At 33.0% G+C, this 16,998-nt stretch overlaps 1 protein-coding gene across 5 annotated transcripts in view; it reads right to left on the bottom strand.

Moving 5' to 3' along the window:
• The window catches only part of Tasp1 (taspase 1), a 282,779-nt gene that overhangs the window by 224,730 nt on the left and 41,051 nt on the right, over positions 1-16,998 (bottom strand). For all 5 annotated transcript variants that reach the window (XM_027921784.3, XM_071608719.1, XM_071608720.1 and 2 more), the window contains 3 exons: positions 16,659-16,779; positions 9,944-10,028; positions 251-330 (listed from right to left, as the gene is read on the bottom strand). In XM_027921784.3, coding sequence (XP_027777585.1) covers positions 251-330; positions 9,944-10,028; positions 16,659-16,779 — 286 coding nt within the window. The remainder of the gene's footprint in view (positions 1-250; positions 331-9,943; positions 10,029-16,658; positions 16,780-16,998) is intronic.

Genomic DNA, 16,998 nt, shown 5'->3' with positions numbered 1-16,998 from the left:
CTCTCTCTCTCTCTCTCTTTTCTCTCTCAGGTGGTGCTATGGTTTTATTAAAAGCATGAGAAAGCAACAGGGAGACCTCAGGAATACAAAGATAGCTTAAAATAACTTTTCACATATCTTTTAATTATAAATATTTCAACATGTTAGTATGCTTCCTTAAATATTTGTACTACATGAGTCATAACAGAAGTAATGTAACACTTTCAGGAATGTATGCTCATATAGCTTAAATTTTGAAGTTTTTACTCACTTGTGGTCATGATGTTAGGAGGGCAAGAGGGTATTCCATGATCTACTGCCCATCTGTAGGCTCCTTCTCCAACTAAAAAGCTAACAACAGAAAAAAATATTCTTTTAAAAACTCATAGTGTCATCGTCTACATATTATAAAGTAATACAAGTAATACTGTGTGCTAACTGAAAAAAGTCTTGCATGTTAATCTAGTTCTTGATATAGTTCAAAATAATAATATGGCTATATGTTCAAATTTCTTTTAAACTTTTGCTCATTTGCAATAATTAACAAGTAAAAAACAGAAAAAAATCAACATAATAAAATTTAAAATAGTTGACTTCCCAGTAAAAAATATGAAGATTTATCTTGGATCACCATGGTTCTGAGTTTACTTCACAAGATCTACTTAATCAGGTTAAGAGTCTAAGATTAAGAAAATCTTCAAATTTGGTATTCTTGCCTAGTAGAATACCAAGACACACACCAAATAAGGAGACACATCTTGTGATGCCAAAACACAATGAGATAAGCTTATATTTCTAAGTATTGATGCAACAAAAATACAGAACCCACAGAATCATTTTTTCTATGGTGAGTACAGTACTGTTATGTCCCAAAACTACTTTTGCAAGTTTTAACCTAACAAAGTGACTAATATGTTACTACTAGATTACTGTGAAAGATTCATTTTCAAAATTTCAAACAGCATGCAAGATAATTATCCCATTCCCCAAGAAATTTGGCTAAGCAAATAGCAATAGCAAGCAGTAAGCATAATAATTAATCATTTCTTCTTCCATAACCAACTTATTTAAAGATCTCAGTCAGCTAATAATGGATTCCTTGAACTTGTACCTGCTTGTTAATTCCTCATTTTCTATATTTTATTTCTATTCTTCTAATCATTTCAACACTAAAAACTCAGAGTAACACATATTGAAGTATTTTTTAATATTTTTTTAGTTGTTGATAGACCTTTATTTTATTTATTTATATGGGGCGGTAAGAATAGACCCCAGTGCCTCACACATGCCAAGCAAGTGCACTACTACTGAGCCACAGCCACAGCCCCAGCCCACACATATTAAAGTTTTAAGATCTACTTGTTTATAAGACCCCTAACAGACTGGCAAAACAAAAAACTAAGTAGACACTCAGAACATATCCAGATGTTTCCAATGACAAACCAGTTAATCCCAGTAACTGTTTTCTAATATATATAAAGGTAGGCATGAAGTTTACAGCATCAAAAAAAGAAAAGAGAGCCAACAAGGATATTTTGTACCTCTATCTCTTCAAGTTTTGATTTTTAATTAAAAATTCCAAAGGATTCTGAGAATAGAAAAGTTTTTCTCCTATTCTTACACCAAATGAAGACTGCTACAAAGAAAAACAATCAAATAAAATTCAAATGTTGAAATAAGAACTTAGATATAAATTTAAGCTGTTCTGATAGCATTTTTAGCATCTTCTTCTTCTAGAATTGATAAAAGAAATAACTTCTGTTAATGTGAAGATGTAAAAGAGATGCTGAAATAGTAAACTAAGTGATCTATATGGCAGTCCAGAGTTGAATCTGGTAGTCTTACTACTCCTATTGGTCCTTTTGAGTTCAATCCCAAAACCTTGAATCAGTGGCATTTTATAAAATATTTTTTTCATTTATTCATCATTACAAGGTTTGACAAATAAATTTGCTACAATAAACTATGCAAAAATAAAAAACAAAAATGCTTCTCCACAGTGCACTAACCTACCCAGTACTCCCAATCTTCCTCATCCTGCTTTCCATATTTTTCTAACATACTATATAATTTGTAATTGACATAGCATATTCATCCGTTTATTTCTGTCTCCTTCTTATATACTATAATCTTCATGAAGATAGAGATCTGTTTTTCATCAATAAATCTCAATCTAGAACAGCGTCTGAAGCATATTAAGCATTAAGTAAACATTGGCAAGGTATTAAATAATCAACTAGAAAACAGCACTTTCCTTATGTTACACCCATCTTAATTTACATCAAAGTAGGTCTAAAGTGTTATCAAACAAAGCTGCACCAATCAGCTGAGATCAGCATTAAGGTAGGATGATTAAAACTCTCAATAAGCTGAGTGAAAATACTGCTGCAAATGCTTACTGAGCAAAACACCTGAAATGGGCTACCTGGGCAAAAATGGTGATGTGAATGACAATGTTATGAAAAGAAACCACCCATTTCAAAGCACCATGATTCTATAATTGCTAAAAATGTGTAATTACGTGACTCAAAAAGCTCTCAAGGATCCTCTGGGACCCCAATGATCAAAGTGGTTATTCTAGATAAGAAAAAACATAGGAGAAAAAAACAGCTATTTCTTTGAACTTAAAAACTGATTTTTATTTTACCTATCATTTCTTTGTTTATCATAAATATGTGAAATTGAAGAAAGACAAATTAGACTATTGATTAGTCAAAGCTGATTGAAAGTGCAAACAATAAATTAAATAATAAAAAATTGACTTCTTTTTATTATAGAAATTTTCAAAATATATAATTGCTATGGTCTGAATGTTTATGTCCACCCCCCCAAAAAAAATCATATTTTAAAATCCTAACCCCCAAAGTTTTAGGAGGGAATCAGGAGGTGAGTCTTTCGAGCAGGTAATTAGGTCAAGAAGGCAAAGCCCTTGTGAATGGAGTTAAAAGTCCCAGAGAGCCTCCTCTATAAGGACTCAGCAAGGAGGACTCAGCAAGTGACATTAGCCCTCATAAAATACAAACCAAATCTGCTGGTTTCTTGATCTTGGACTTCTCAGACTTCAAAAATATGAGAAATAAATTTTTGTTATTTATAAGCTATCCAGACTATGGTATCCTGTTATACCAGCCCAAATTGATTAAGGCAACAATAGTACAGAGAATAGCATGATAACCCCAATAGATCATCAATTTGCTTTAATAATTATTAATACATTGCTAATCTTACTCATGAATATGCCAAGATTTTTGAAGCAAATCCCAACATTATAAAATTTCAACTATAAATATCTTAATATGCATCTCCAAAAATAACTTTTTAAAATATTTTTTAGTTGTAGAAGGACAAAATGTCTTTCTTTCTTTCTTTATTTATTTAATGTGGTGCTGAGGATCGAACCCAGTGCCTCACACTTGCAAGGCAAGCACTCTGCCACTGAGCTACAGCCCCAGCTCCCAAAAATGACTTTCTAAGAATATTAAAATATATATATATATTTAACACTTAAAATTTAGATAGAAAAAATAAAATCAAAAAATATTCAGTGTTTACATTTCCCTACTTGCCTTATAAAATTTGCTATTATTATTTGTGTTTTTTAAACTATTTAGTTGAATTACAATCCCATGAAGTCTATACTTTCTGATTAATTCACAGTTGGTATATGTTTCTTTTAACCTTTAGGTTTTTAAATTTTATTTTCACACTCATATAACCAAAGTACTATAAATCTGAATGAATTTATGAACTATAATAGATAAAATAGAATTTAAAATAAACAATATTATATTTGCCTCTCAAAAAAATTGAATGTCTAATGAGCACTTCAGATTCAGATCCTATTCATACTAAACATAAAACAAAAACACTTGTCTAGCTTTCTTGTTTCACAAAAAAAAAACAACACATAATTTCCATAATTTATATTAGAAGCCAATGAATTTTTCTGGAGGACCAGGTAGCCAATAGTTTAGGTTTTGTGAGTCAGAATGTTTCTGTTCCAACAATTTTGTCTTGACAATAAATCAATATGGCTATGTTCCAATAAAATTTATTTACAAAACAGCAGACTCAACTTGGCCCACAGGTTATATAGGCTTCCAATCCCTGATCTACATGGTAATGGCTACCAAAGTTGCATTCCAATCATAAGAGGGCAAGGATTCAAGATTAAGTAAAATAAAGAAACAAGGAGATTTGAGAGTTTATGATGACAATGCCACCAACTTTATTAAGATATCAAGCATTTCAGTAGTCTGACCAAACACCACTATTTACATAGTGCAACATATTATGATGCCAAGAGAAAAATGAATGCAATGAACTGTTCAATGAACCTATGATCCTGCTGAATGTTTTTACAATTTTAGACACAGACCAAACAGATATACCTTCTACCTTGCCCAATTACCTATATAAATAAATTAATATCTTACATAAAGACTTCTTAGAAAACATCCACTGTTTTCTTGCCACCCCATAGAAGAGTCTGCTTCTTCAACAGATGATGCATGGCTTTTAACTTCTTCCCTTTTTTTCAATACTAAGAATTAAATTAAACCCAAGAAGAATTAAACCCAAAGGCATCCTATCACTGAGCTACCCAGTACTTCTGTTTGTTTGAAGACAAGTTCTCACTAAACTGCCCAGAATGGCCTCAAACTTAAAATCCTTCTGCCTCAGCCTTCTGAGTTGCTGGGACTATAGGCATGTAATACCATGCCCTGCTTTTCATCTGCTTTTAATAGTTTTTCTACCTTCATGCATGAACAATATATATTTGCTGAATGAATGAATGGATAAATAAATGAATAACTGACTGGGTGTAAACATTTATTTCTAACATGATATGAATGAACTCCACAAATTTCCAACAATCTAACTGTGGGCAAGTCTGGGCATTCATGTTCTTTAACTGCAAAATGTGTGAAACCTACATAAATTGTAAAAATTTTTATGAGATGATACGTGCAAATCACATGAAATGTTGCCTGCTACAATATTCCAATACAATAAATGTTAACTATTATTATTATAAGTTCAAAGTTAAACCATGATGTTTGGTCATGTTGATTTAGGATATTCAAAGAATTTGTTTTTAAACTACTAGAGTTATAAAGCAAACTTCAAGATATTTGAGAGGTTTCTACTTCTCAACAAACTGAATAACAGGAAAGAATTTTACCTTCTTGTCTGAACCAATGAATAAAACAACAGACAAAATATAGAAAGCAAGAGCTGTTAGACATTGGATATGAGGCAACAGAGGATTGTCATCTTTGAAAAAAATACCATAAACCTCACCTTACTGCACTCATAGGGTTCACTTTCATTCCTGTGAGCAGTTTCCAGGCCATAGCACAGGAGCAAAGCAGTCTCTGAGTTAAAGAGACAGAATGGACAACCAGACAGGCCAAAGAGGTCAAAAAAAGCTGCATAGGGAAAAGATTCCAGAGATCTGCAGAGTACTCTTCCAATTTTCAAGTGCCTGAGGTTGGTGCATGTGAAAAAGTAAATTACCGAAAGCTTTGAAACAAATAATCAGATTATTCTAAAAGAAAACAATCCCTAAGTTTGCACAGGGCCAGGAACAGCTTTGGCTGCCACCAGCCAGAGTAAAAAGCCTCATTCTAGCTACATCAGTTCTATTACTCCAAAGGATTTGCCTCAATTGTAAAGCAAAATTAACTCAAGGTTAAACACTTCTTCTCCATGCAACAAAGTTTAAAGTAAGATCTGAAAGTCTCAAAATGTTTTAAATAATTTAACCACATCCTAGTATGAAATTCAAGAATATTTGTTAAAATACAAAAATATTCAGCACCAAAAAAAGTAAAACTCACAGTATTTGGAATTTACTAAAAAATTACCAAGCATACAAAAAAAGCAGAAAAATGTGAACTATAAAAAAGAGAAAAATCACTTAATTGAAAGCAAGCCAGAAATAACAAAGATAATAGAATCAACAAACATATTAAAACAATTACTATAACTCTATTCATATATTCAAGAAGGTCGAAGAAAGATTAAACATGTTAAGTAGACAAATGGAAGACATTGCTTAAAAAATGCAAATCAAACTTCTAGAGATTAAAAAAAATAATGTCAGAATTGAATACTAAATTGAATAAGATTTGAAATAATTAGATATTGCAGAAAAATAATCAGTAACCTTGGAAACTTCAAAATGAAACAAAGGAACAAAAAAAGAATGAAAAAAGTAAACAAATCATCAAAGGTCTGTAAAACTATTACAGATATAGATGCTACTCAACTTACAACGGGGTTATGCCCCAGTAAACCCACTATAATTGAAAATACCTTTAAGTCAAAAATACATTTGATACAGCTAATCTACAGAACATCATAGCTTAGTAACATAGTATTAGCAACCGTAGAGCAGTGATTATTTACCTTTACTAGTCAGGTGGCTAACTGGATGCCAAGGCCCACTGCAGACAAAAGTATGGTTTCGACTGAATACAAATTGCTTACACATCATTATAAAATCAAAACATTCTAAGTTGAACCATAGGAAATTGGGGGTATGTCTTTAAACATATAATCAGAGTCCTAAAGGATGGGGGTAACAAAAAAATATACCTGATAGAATAATGACTTAAATTTCTCCAAATCTGATGAAATACATAACTCTATACATCCAAGGAGCAGAAAACCAAACCAAAGAATTACAAGAAAACTATAAACCAAGATCACACATAAACATAATATAAAAATTCTCCACAAATTAGTAAATTACAACCAGGAACATAAAAATGATAATACATTATAACCAAGTAGAATTTATTCCACTAATACAACTACTGCTTTTAACAGTTAAAAATCAGTCAATCACTATATTGACTAAATAAGAAAAATTGTTAGATCATCTTAATAGATGCAGAAAAGCACTTGAGAAAGTAAGACACATTAAAAACTCTCAGCATACTTAAGAAAAAAGAAAACTTTCTCAACATAATAAACAGGATCTATGATAAACCTACAACAACAATCATACCTAATGGTGAAAGATCAAATGCTTCTTCCCTAGGATCACATTAAAGGCAAGAATGTTCTCTCTCAAAATTCTATTCTACATTGCACTGAAGGTTCTGGTCAGTGCAATAAAGCAAGAAAAAGAAATTAATTTAAGGACTCTTACAAAGAAAGAAGTAAAACCATCTTTATTCCCAGAAGACATAATATCTATGTAGAAAATTTTATAAAATCTATGAAAATGGTACCATAACATATGATTTTAGCAAACTCCCCAAATGCAACTTCAATATAATAAAATCAATTGTATTCCTATATACTGGCAATGAGGAACTGAAAATTAATATTTATTAAATACACATTTACCATAATGTCAAAAAAGAATGAAATATCTCAGTGTAAGTACAGAAAAACTTGTGTAAGACATAGACATTGTAAAATATAAAACCCTGTTCAGAGAGGGTAAAAAAGACCTTAATAGATGGGCATGGTGGCACCTGTCTGTAATCCCAATGACTTGGGAAGCTGAAGCAGGAGGACTCCAAATTCAAAACCAGCCTCAGCAATTAGGCCCAAAGCAACTTAGCTGTCTCAAAATAAAGGGTTGGGGAAGCGACTCAGTGGTTAAGCACTCCTGGGTTCAATCTCTGATACCAAAAAAAAAACTTAAAAAATGGATTTATGGGAATCCTAATCAAAATTCCAGCAACCCATTTAAGGAAATAAGTGAGCTAATCCTAAAATACATGAATTTAAATTTTCTAAAATATATAAAGTGCAAAATATGAAAATAATTTTGAAAACAAAGAATAAAGATGAAGAACTAGGTATGTGACAAAATCAGAGAGCTAGTTCCAAGCAGGTATAGCATTATTATATAATCTCATTTTAATGAAGAGATGGCCATCACTTTTTCTCATATATCTTCTCCCTATAAAATACTGAAATGCTAAACATTCCCTTTGACAACTGCCTCATCTTGTTCCCTCTTTCTTGCTTCCTTGAGGTAATCACAGTGACTTTGGTAATATTCTTTCCAAAACTATTTGTACATCTACATATTTATATACTCTTAGAAAATTTTTATGTTATACTAGTATAAAGAATATATATGAATGAGAAAACCTTAAAATCAGGGCAATTGTTACTAGGAACATAACAGAGACAGGTTCAGGATGAGGATGTGAGACACTGGGAAGGATGAGGATTCCATTAGAAATTTTTCAGTATAAGCAATTTAAAACCCTTTGTTGACATTTCATTCCCTAACCTGTGTGATAGAAAAAAAAGTTTAATCATATTATTTTGTAATTTTTTAAGAAAATATATGTTCATCCAAACATATCATCAGCAATTTGATTTTTTTTAACTCTACAATGTGGAGATCTACTGCTAGGAACTGAATTGTGCCCCCCTAATAACCATAGATTGAAGCCCTAATCCCCACTGCAATATGTGGGAATAGGGTTTTTGGGAGATAAATTTAAAAAGATAAGGTCATGAAGGTAAGGCCCTCATGATGAGATTATTGTCCTCATTAGAAGAATAGAATATCTCTTTCTCCCTCCCTGCCTCTCTCAACCTCCACCGCATCTCATCTCAAATGTGAGAACACAGTAAGAAGGCAACCATCTGCAAGCTGAAAAGAAAGCCCTCACCAGAAACCAAATAGGCTGAAACCCTGATCTTGGTATTCCCAGCCTCTAGATTTGTGAAAAATAAAAGTTCTGCTATTTAAGCCACCCAAATCTATGGTATTTTGTCATGGAATTCCAAACAAATTAATGTTAATAGTAATCAATGTTACTATATATACAAATGTTTTCCTCTTTTTGGCAGGGGAAGGGAGGGTACGAGGAGGGGGATAACTGGGGATTGAACCCAGAGGCACTTTACCACTGAGCTACATCCCCAGTGCTTTTTATTTTATTCATTTTTATTTTATTTTATTTTTAGATACGGTCATGCTAAGTTGCTCAGGATCTCACTAAGCTGTAAAGGCTGGCCTCAAATTTGTGATCTTCCTGCCTCAGTCTCCCATGTTGCTGGGATTACAGGCAGCACAACAATACGCTAGCTTGCCTTTTTCTTTCTTTATTTTTTTTTTAATGCCACAGAGTACCTAATAACATGACTAGAAAACAATTTATTTTGCCATTGATGGACATTTAGGTTGTTTATAATTTTATATTCCACAAGCAACATTTTATATTATACTTTTTAAGTTTAGACTGTATTTTTCTGAGTGATGTAACAAAGGAATTTAATACAATGTTTTTTCACTAGGTAGCCAATTGTTCCAACATAATTTACTGGTTGCACTATCCTTTTTCTCCACAACAATTTGAGATGACACCATTTACACAGATCAAATTCCCTTACATACTAAAAGCTTCTGGATATGTAGTTCTGGCCTACAAATGTTTTTATCTTTTTTTGGTGAGATGCATGAGATAGATAAAGGATAAAACATTGTTAATGATTAGTGATGGATAACACATTCATGAAGGTTATTTACAACGTTCAATGTATTTTATTCTAAGAACTTCCCCAAAGTTAATTAATTTAGACTCTAAAGTCTACTGTGTCAGATACTTAAGTTTCACAATAAAATGACCCCAAAGTGGCACACTTTAAACTCTGGACTTGAATGTGTAAGAAACTTCTAGTTTCATAATATAATGGCCCTACTTGAGGACTTAGTAACAGCAAAACCTCTTGATAATCAAAAACAAAACCAAAAATTAACTTGGATCTTCTCTGTTTTAATCCATAATATTCTATTCCATCTGGAGTTTTATCAAGTATGCAAAACATTCCAAGATCACAGAACAAAGTTATCTCAAAGGCATCCTACTGCTGGTGCATAACCAAGAGCCACAACCTTCTGTGGATAAAAAAAACTTTTACACACTGCATGCACCAAAGACCAAAGCCTAGGGAAAATCAGAATGAACAAAGTGGTTACCAAGGAGGAATCCTGCCAGCTGACAGCTTGCCCTTCTGCCCTTCACACAAAAGTCTGTTTGCAACTGAGACTGGGTTCTTGATTCCTATAAAATAAAATGGGCAGAAAAAAAAATCAGAAATGTCACCAAGTTTCCTACTCAGTGTTGTGTTGTTTCAATAAAAAAACTTTTTAAAAACTTGGAAATCATTCTCTTTCAAGGTATTAAATATTGTAATGAAAACTTAGTTATCACAGATAATAAAATTCAAATTTATAAATAGGTGAATATCTAGTAGATATAAGAAAAAACAAATATATGATAAATATTCTCATGTTGTATCATAAATTATAGCAGCGAAGATTGAATACAAATATTTAAATAAGGTTTATTTAAATATTTAAATAAAGTTTCTTTTTAATAGATTTCACAACAGAAAAGAAAAAAAAATGAACTGAAAATGTGCATTTACCTACTATCTAAAGTACATAAATGCCCTAGACATTTATTGACCATAAAACCTTTAAGGAATAAATACTATTATAAACAGTTTCAATTTTACCATGGAAACAAATAAAACTAGAAAAAGTTAAGCCAAAATTTTAAAACCTAACCTATAAGAGAGAAAGAATAGAAAGGAAGATCTTCACATTGAGTAAAAATTGACAAGACTGTAACCTAAAACGTGGTTTAGACAATTTCTGGGAAGTGAAACTGTATGTAAAAGTGAGATAACAATGTTAATCATACAATAATCTTATCTCAGAGGACAGCTTAGTATTACAAACACTGTCAGGATAACAATAACAATAGCATGATGATGATGATGATAGAAGGCAATGAAATATGCACCAGTACCTAATATACATCAGGTTCAGTGCCAAACTCTTTTGTCAGGTTATTTATTTAAGAGATCTCTGAATTCTACTACATAACTATGCTTAGGAACCCTCCCTGATTAATGAGGAAACATTTGTACAAAGGGTTTAAGTTACTGCCCAAGGTCACAGAACTGAGATTTTAACACAGGCAGCTAGTGCTAGAGACCATACCCTTAACCAGTAATCTATGGATGCTTTTCAATATACTATTTGTAAAATAATAATAATAATCAGCAGCAGCAGGATATAAAGAAACTACAAAAACTTAAGACTATCAGATTGACTCAAAATAAAATGAACTGTAGAAATTTAGCTAAATACCAGAAGTTCTGCCATAAAAAAAAAAAGATGTATGAAATATCAAAAAAGGAATAGCCCAAATAAGATCTCTATAGCAGTTCTTAAGGCATTAATATATTTCTAGCTAGATCTAATGATTCAATATTGTAAAGACATTAATGATTAACATATAATAAATTCAAATCTATAAATTCACCATCAAAACTTCACAAGGACTTCTATGATACATGACAAGCAGACTACTGATCAGGAAAACTCTGAAAGAAAAATGAAGAGTTATTCCTCCTACAAGATATAATTTTTTATTCAAAGTTACTCTAATTAAGAGTGTGGTTTGAGGGCTGGGATTGTGGCTTAGTGGTAGAGCACTTGCCTAGGACGTGTGAGGCACTGGGATGCACCCTTGGCAACACATAAAAATAAATAAATAAAAATAAAGGTATGTATCCATCTACAACTAAAAATATTTTTTTAAAGAGTGTGGTTTGAGAAATAGACAAATATACCAATGGAATAGAGTAAAATTAAAGTGTGGATTTGGGTATTTAATATATAATATAGAGAGTATTTCAAAACAAGTAGGAAAATAATAAATTATACAGGAGAGGTAAAAAGAACACAAAGTGAAAAGCACAGGAATCAGACTACTTTGTCACTCTACCAGCTATCAGTTTATTACTTCTCAACTTGAATTACACCCTCTGTTGCCTATCTGCAAAAGCGAATATGGGCCCTTTAAATATACTTCCCTTGCCAGAGGGCACAGTGGTAATCATGGTCAGTAGAGGGCAGTGGAGATACATTGTAGTAGGAAAGGGTAGCTTGTTGGGAGGGCTTCTGCAATTTTGTCTCCACTATTTGGCCCTGACAAGGTATTCTATAGTGCTACATGCCCTGGGTGCACAGCTTTCTCTAGCTCACCACATGTTTTGTCCAGCTTCTGACTCCAGACACAGCAGACAGTCCCAGAAAGAATGACTATACCCTAAACATTGTCCCTGATACCCACAGCCTGTCCTTAGTCCCAGAGGCATATATAACAAATGTTCAATGGGGATAGTTGCCTACTAAGCCAAAAACCCAACCTTTATCCTGTATAAATTAGTTTAATTCCACAGCCTCTTAACTTCAGTGTGCCCATCTACCAGTGTGAGTTCACCTATGCATCACAAGATTAGTCCTGCACACAATGAGTGTGGGCCAGCCCTAGCCTGGGTAATTCATCAAATTCTAGTGGGCTGCAACCACACCTTGAAGGTATTGTTGAACAAGATACAAACCCAATTCCAAGTTTATCCTTCCTTGAGTATTCTCCCTCTGCCCTAGGACACACTGAGTTCTTGTTCCATCTTTTTTTTTTTTTTTTTTTTTTTTTGGTACTGGCAATTGAATGCAGACAATGAACAATTTGGAAGTCCTTGTGAAAAAACCAATAAATGTTGATCCCCATCTCACATACACAAGTTAATTTGAACTTGATTAGGAAACTAAACATGAAAAGTAAAAGCAATAAAATTACTAAAAGAAAACAAGACTATCATTATAACCACAGGTAGGGAATTTTTCTTAAAATGCCAGAAGAATCAACCACAAAAAAGATTAATAACCTAAACTTCATCATAATTTTAAGACCTATTCACCAAAAGACAGCATCAAGAGAGTGAAAAGGCAGGCCAAAGGCTGGAAGGAGATATCCATAATACACATATCTGAAAAAGGATTTGTATCTAAATATTTAATACTCTGACAAATCAATAAAAGTGATGATACCACACAAATATGCAAAAGATGTGGACACACACTTCAAAACAAGTTCACCTGGCCTCTGTAAATGTTGTCAGTACCATGAGTCACCAGGAAAACTCAAACTAAAATAATAATATCAATGCATACATGTCAAAATGCCTGAATTTTAAAAATAATAACAATACAAAATTTGGCAAGGATATAAGTAATTGAAATGCTCATACATTGTAAGAGTATGAACTGTAACAACTTGAAAACTGGCACTATCTACTAAAACAAAGAATATATGTACCTAAATTTAGCATTCTAAATTGGTATATATCCAAGAGAAATCAGCAAATATTTCTATCAAAACGTATACATAAGAATATTCATTGCAACTTTATTCAGAACACTGAAAAACTAGAAACGAGAAACTGTTTAAACATTGACTAAAAGAAGAGTGGATAAAATAAGTTGTGGTATATTCATGCAATGAAATACTACTAAGCAATAGAAAAAAACTATTGTGGCACAAAATGCAAATCAATCTCACAGGCATAATGTTAAGCAAAAAACAAAACCAGACGTACAGTCATTTCATTCCATTCACACCAATTTCAGGAACGGGCAAATTAGTCCATGGTGTCTAAAAACAGAACAGGGTCTTTTATTTTTCCATATGAATTTCATGATTGCTTTCTCTATTTCTACAAGAAATGCCGTTGGGATTTTGATGGGCATTGCATTAAACCTATAGAGAACTTTTGGTAATATCGCCATTTTGATGATGTTAGTTCTGCCTATCCATGAACAGGGTATATTTTTCCATCTTCTAAGATCTTCTTCTATTTCTCTCTTTAGGGTTCTGTAGTTTTCATTGTATAAGTCTTTCACCTCTTTTGTTAGGTTGATTCCCAAGTATTTTATTTTTTTGAAGATATTGTCAATGGAGTGGTTGTCCTCATTTCCATTTCAGAGGGTTTGTCGCTGATATACAGGAATGCCTTTGATTTATGCGTGTTGATTTTATATCCTGCCACTTTGCTGAATTCATTTATTAGCTCTAATAGTTTCTTTGTAGACCCTTTTGGTTCTGCAAGGTATAGAATCATGTCACCTGCAAATAGTGATAATTTAAGTTCTTCTTTTCCTATTTTTATGCCTTTAATTTCTTTCATCTGTCTAATTGCTCTGGACAGTGTTTCGAGAACTATGTTGAACAGAAGTGGAGAGAGAGGGCATCCCTGTCTTGTTCCAGATTTTAGAGGGAATGCCTTCAATTTTTCTCCATTCAGAATGATGCTAGCCTGAGGCTTAGCATAGATTGCTTTTACAATAGTGAGGTAAGCAGGAAGTGTGAATCAGGCAGTATAGCGATACCAGACTTCAAACTATACTACAGAGCAATAGTAACAAAAACAGCATGGTACTGGTACCAAAACAGGCGGGTGGACCAATGGTACAGAATAGAGGACACAGAAACCAATCCACAAAACTACAACTATCTTATATTTGATAAAGGGGCTAAAAGCATGCAATGGAGGAAGGATAGCATCTTCAACAAATGGTGCTGGGAAAACTGGAAATCCATATGCAACAAAATGAAACTGAATCCCTTTCTCTCGCCATGCACAAAAGTGAATTCAAAATGGATCAAGGAGCTTGATATCAAATCAGAGACACGCCGTCTGATAGAAGAAAAAGTTGGGTCCAATCTACATATTGTGGGGTCGGGCTCCAAATTCCTCAATAGGACACCCATAGCACAAAAGTTAATAACTAGAATCAACAAATGGGACTTACTCAAACTAAAAAGTTTTTTCTCAGCAAAAGAAACAATAAGAGAGGTAAATAGGGAGCCTACATCCTGGGAACAAATCTTTACTCCTCACACTTCAGATAGAGCCCTAATATCCAGAGTATACAAAGAACTCAAAAAATTAGACAATAAGATAACAAACAACCCAATCAACAAATGGGCCAAGGACCTGAACAGACACTTCTCAGAGGAGGACATACAGTCAATCAACAAGTACATGAAAAAATGCTCACCATCTCTAGCAGTCAGAGAAATGCAAATCAAAACCACCCTAAGATACCATCTCACTCCAGTAAGATTGGCAGCCATTATGAAGTCAAACAACAACAAGTGCTGGCGAGGATGTGGGGAAAAGGGTACACTTGTACATTGCTGGTGGGACTGCAAATTGGTGCAGCCAATTTGGAAAGCAGTATGGAGATTTCTTGGAAAGCTGGGAATGGAGCCACCATTTGACCCAGCTATTCCCCTTCTCGGTCTATTCCCTAAAGACCTAAATAGAGCATGCTACAGGGACACTGCTACATCGATGTTCATAGCAGCACAATTCACAATAGCAAGACTGTGGAACCAACCCAGATGCCCTTCAATAGACATATGGATAAAAAAAATGTGGCATTTATAAACAATGGAGTATTACTCTGCATTAAAAAATGACAAAATCATAGAATTTGCAGGGAAATGGATGGCAATAGAGCAGATTATGCTAAGTGAAGCTAGCCAATCCCTAAAAAACAAATGCCAAATGTCTTCTTTGATATAAGGAGAGTAACTAAGAACAGAGTAGGGATGAAGAGCATGAGAAGAAGATTAACATTAAATAGGGATGAGAGGTGGGAGGGAAAGGGAGAGAGAAGGGAAATTGCATGGAAATGGAAGGAGACCCTCAGGGTTATACAAAAGTACATACAAGAGGAAGTGAGGGGAAAGGGAAAAATAATACAAGGGGGAGAAATGAATGACAGTAGAGGGGGTAGAGAGAGAAGAGGGGAGGGGAGGGGGGATAGTAGAGGATAGGAAAGGCAGCAGAACACAACAGACACTAGTATGGCAATATGTAAATCAATGGATGTGTAACTGATGTGATTCTGCAATCTGTATATGGGGTAAAAATGGGAGTTCATAACCCACTTGAATCAAAGTGTGAAATATGATATATCAAGAAATTTGTAATGTTTTGAATAACCAACAATAAAAAAATTAAAAAAAAAAAAAACAGAACAGGGGAGGGAAGCACAAGAAGTATGGGCTAAGAAGCATAAAGGGTCCTTCTGGGATTATAGAAATGTCCTACTTCTTAACATGAAAACATCTAATTCCTTGGTAAAGGTGTATACATTTATTCAGTTATATGTGGTATATATACATTTAAATAGTCAAGAAGCCGCACAGTTAAAAATCTGTGTACTTCATATATATTTAAATGAATTACAAAATATTAAATAAATCTTTTATGTAAAGGTATGGAAAAAAGTCTCCAAGACATCCTATTGAAAGAAAAAAAAGTTTTGTAATAATACATACATTTTTTTAATTCACAAAATAAAACTATGTCTCTATTATATAAATATATAGATAAATGCATTGGATCTTCACTGGTTAAACCCCAGGGCAGAAGAGGATAAAAAGAAAGGATTTGGAAGATAAAACAAAAAACCTAATTTACATCATTTTTTATGATAAGAATATTTGTGTATTTCAAATGGAAAAATTAATAAGATTATTCTAAATCAAGTTTTAAATATCTGTAATCTCTAGAAGGGATAGAGGATGATGATCTCATTCTTTAACCAAAAACTTGGATACAGGTTGCTTTGCTGTTTTCTTTAAAATCATTCATAGCAAGATTTTATATTTTAAATTCAGTTAAAGAAGAAAAATGTTTGTTTTCAACACTATTTCAAGCAAGAATGGTAAAGTAGACTGGACTATCTTTAGAAGGTATGAAATGGTAATAGGCAGAAGTTTTTCAAAGAATAAAGGTAGTATGTCATAATGCCCACATACCACTCAGTGCTCCAACTGCTCCAAAATTTAAGGATTTTCCATCCATTATGCTGGCATCACACTCAATTTCCCCTAAGAGATTTAGGTTAGATCCCATTCCTGCATTTGTAAAAGGAGAATCCTAAAAGACAAAAATTAAAATTAAAATGCCATTAGTCTTAAAATAGAATTAATGCCAATCCTTGATAAACTTCTAAAAACTAGAAAGTGAGAAAACACTTCCCCACTTATTGTATGATGCCAGTTCTACCCTGATACCAAAACAAGAAAAATGTATAATGAGAAAACTATAGATTAATATATCTTGTAAATATTGACACAAAAATCTCAAACTAAACCC

Source organism: Marmota flaviventris, chromosome 2, assembly GCF_047511675.1.
Source record: "Marmota flaviventris isolate mMarFla1 chromosome 2, mMarFla1.hap1, whole genome shotgun sequence".
In the NCBI taxonomy this organism is placed as follows: Eukaryota; Metazoa; Chordata; class Mammalia; order Rodentia; family Sciuridae; genus Marmota; species Marmota flaviventris.
Note: the sequence above shows the minus strand (reverse complement) of the source record. Positions and strands in the feature narration are given on the sequence as shown.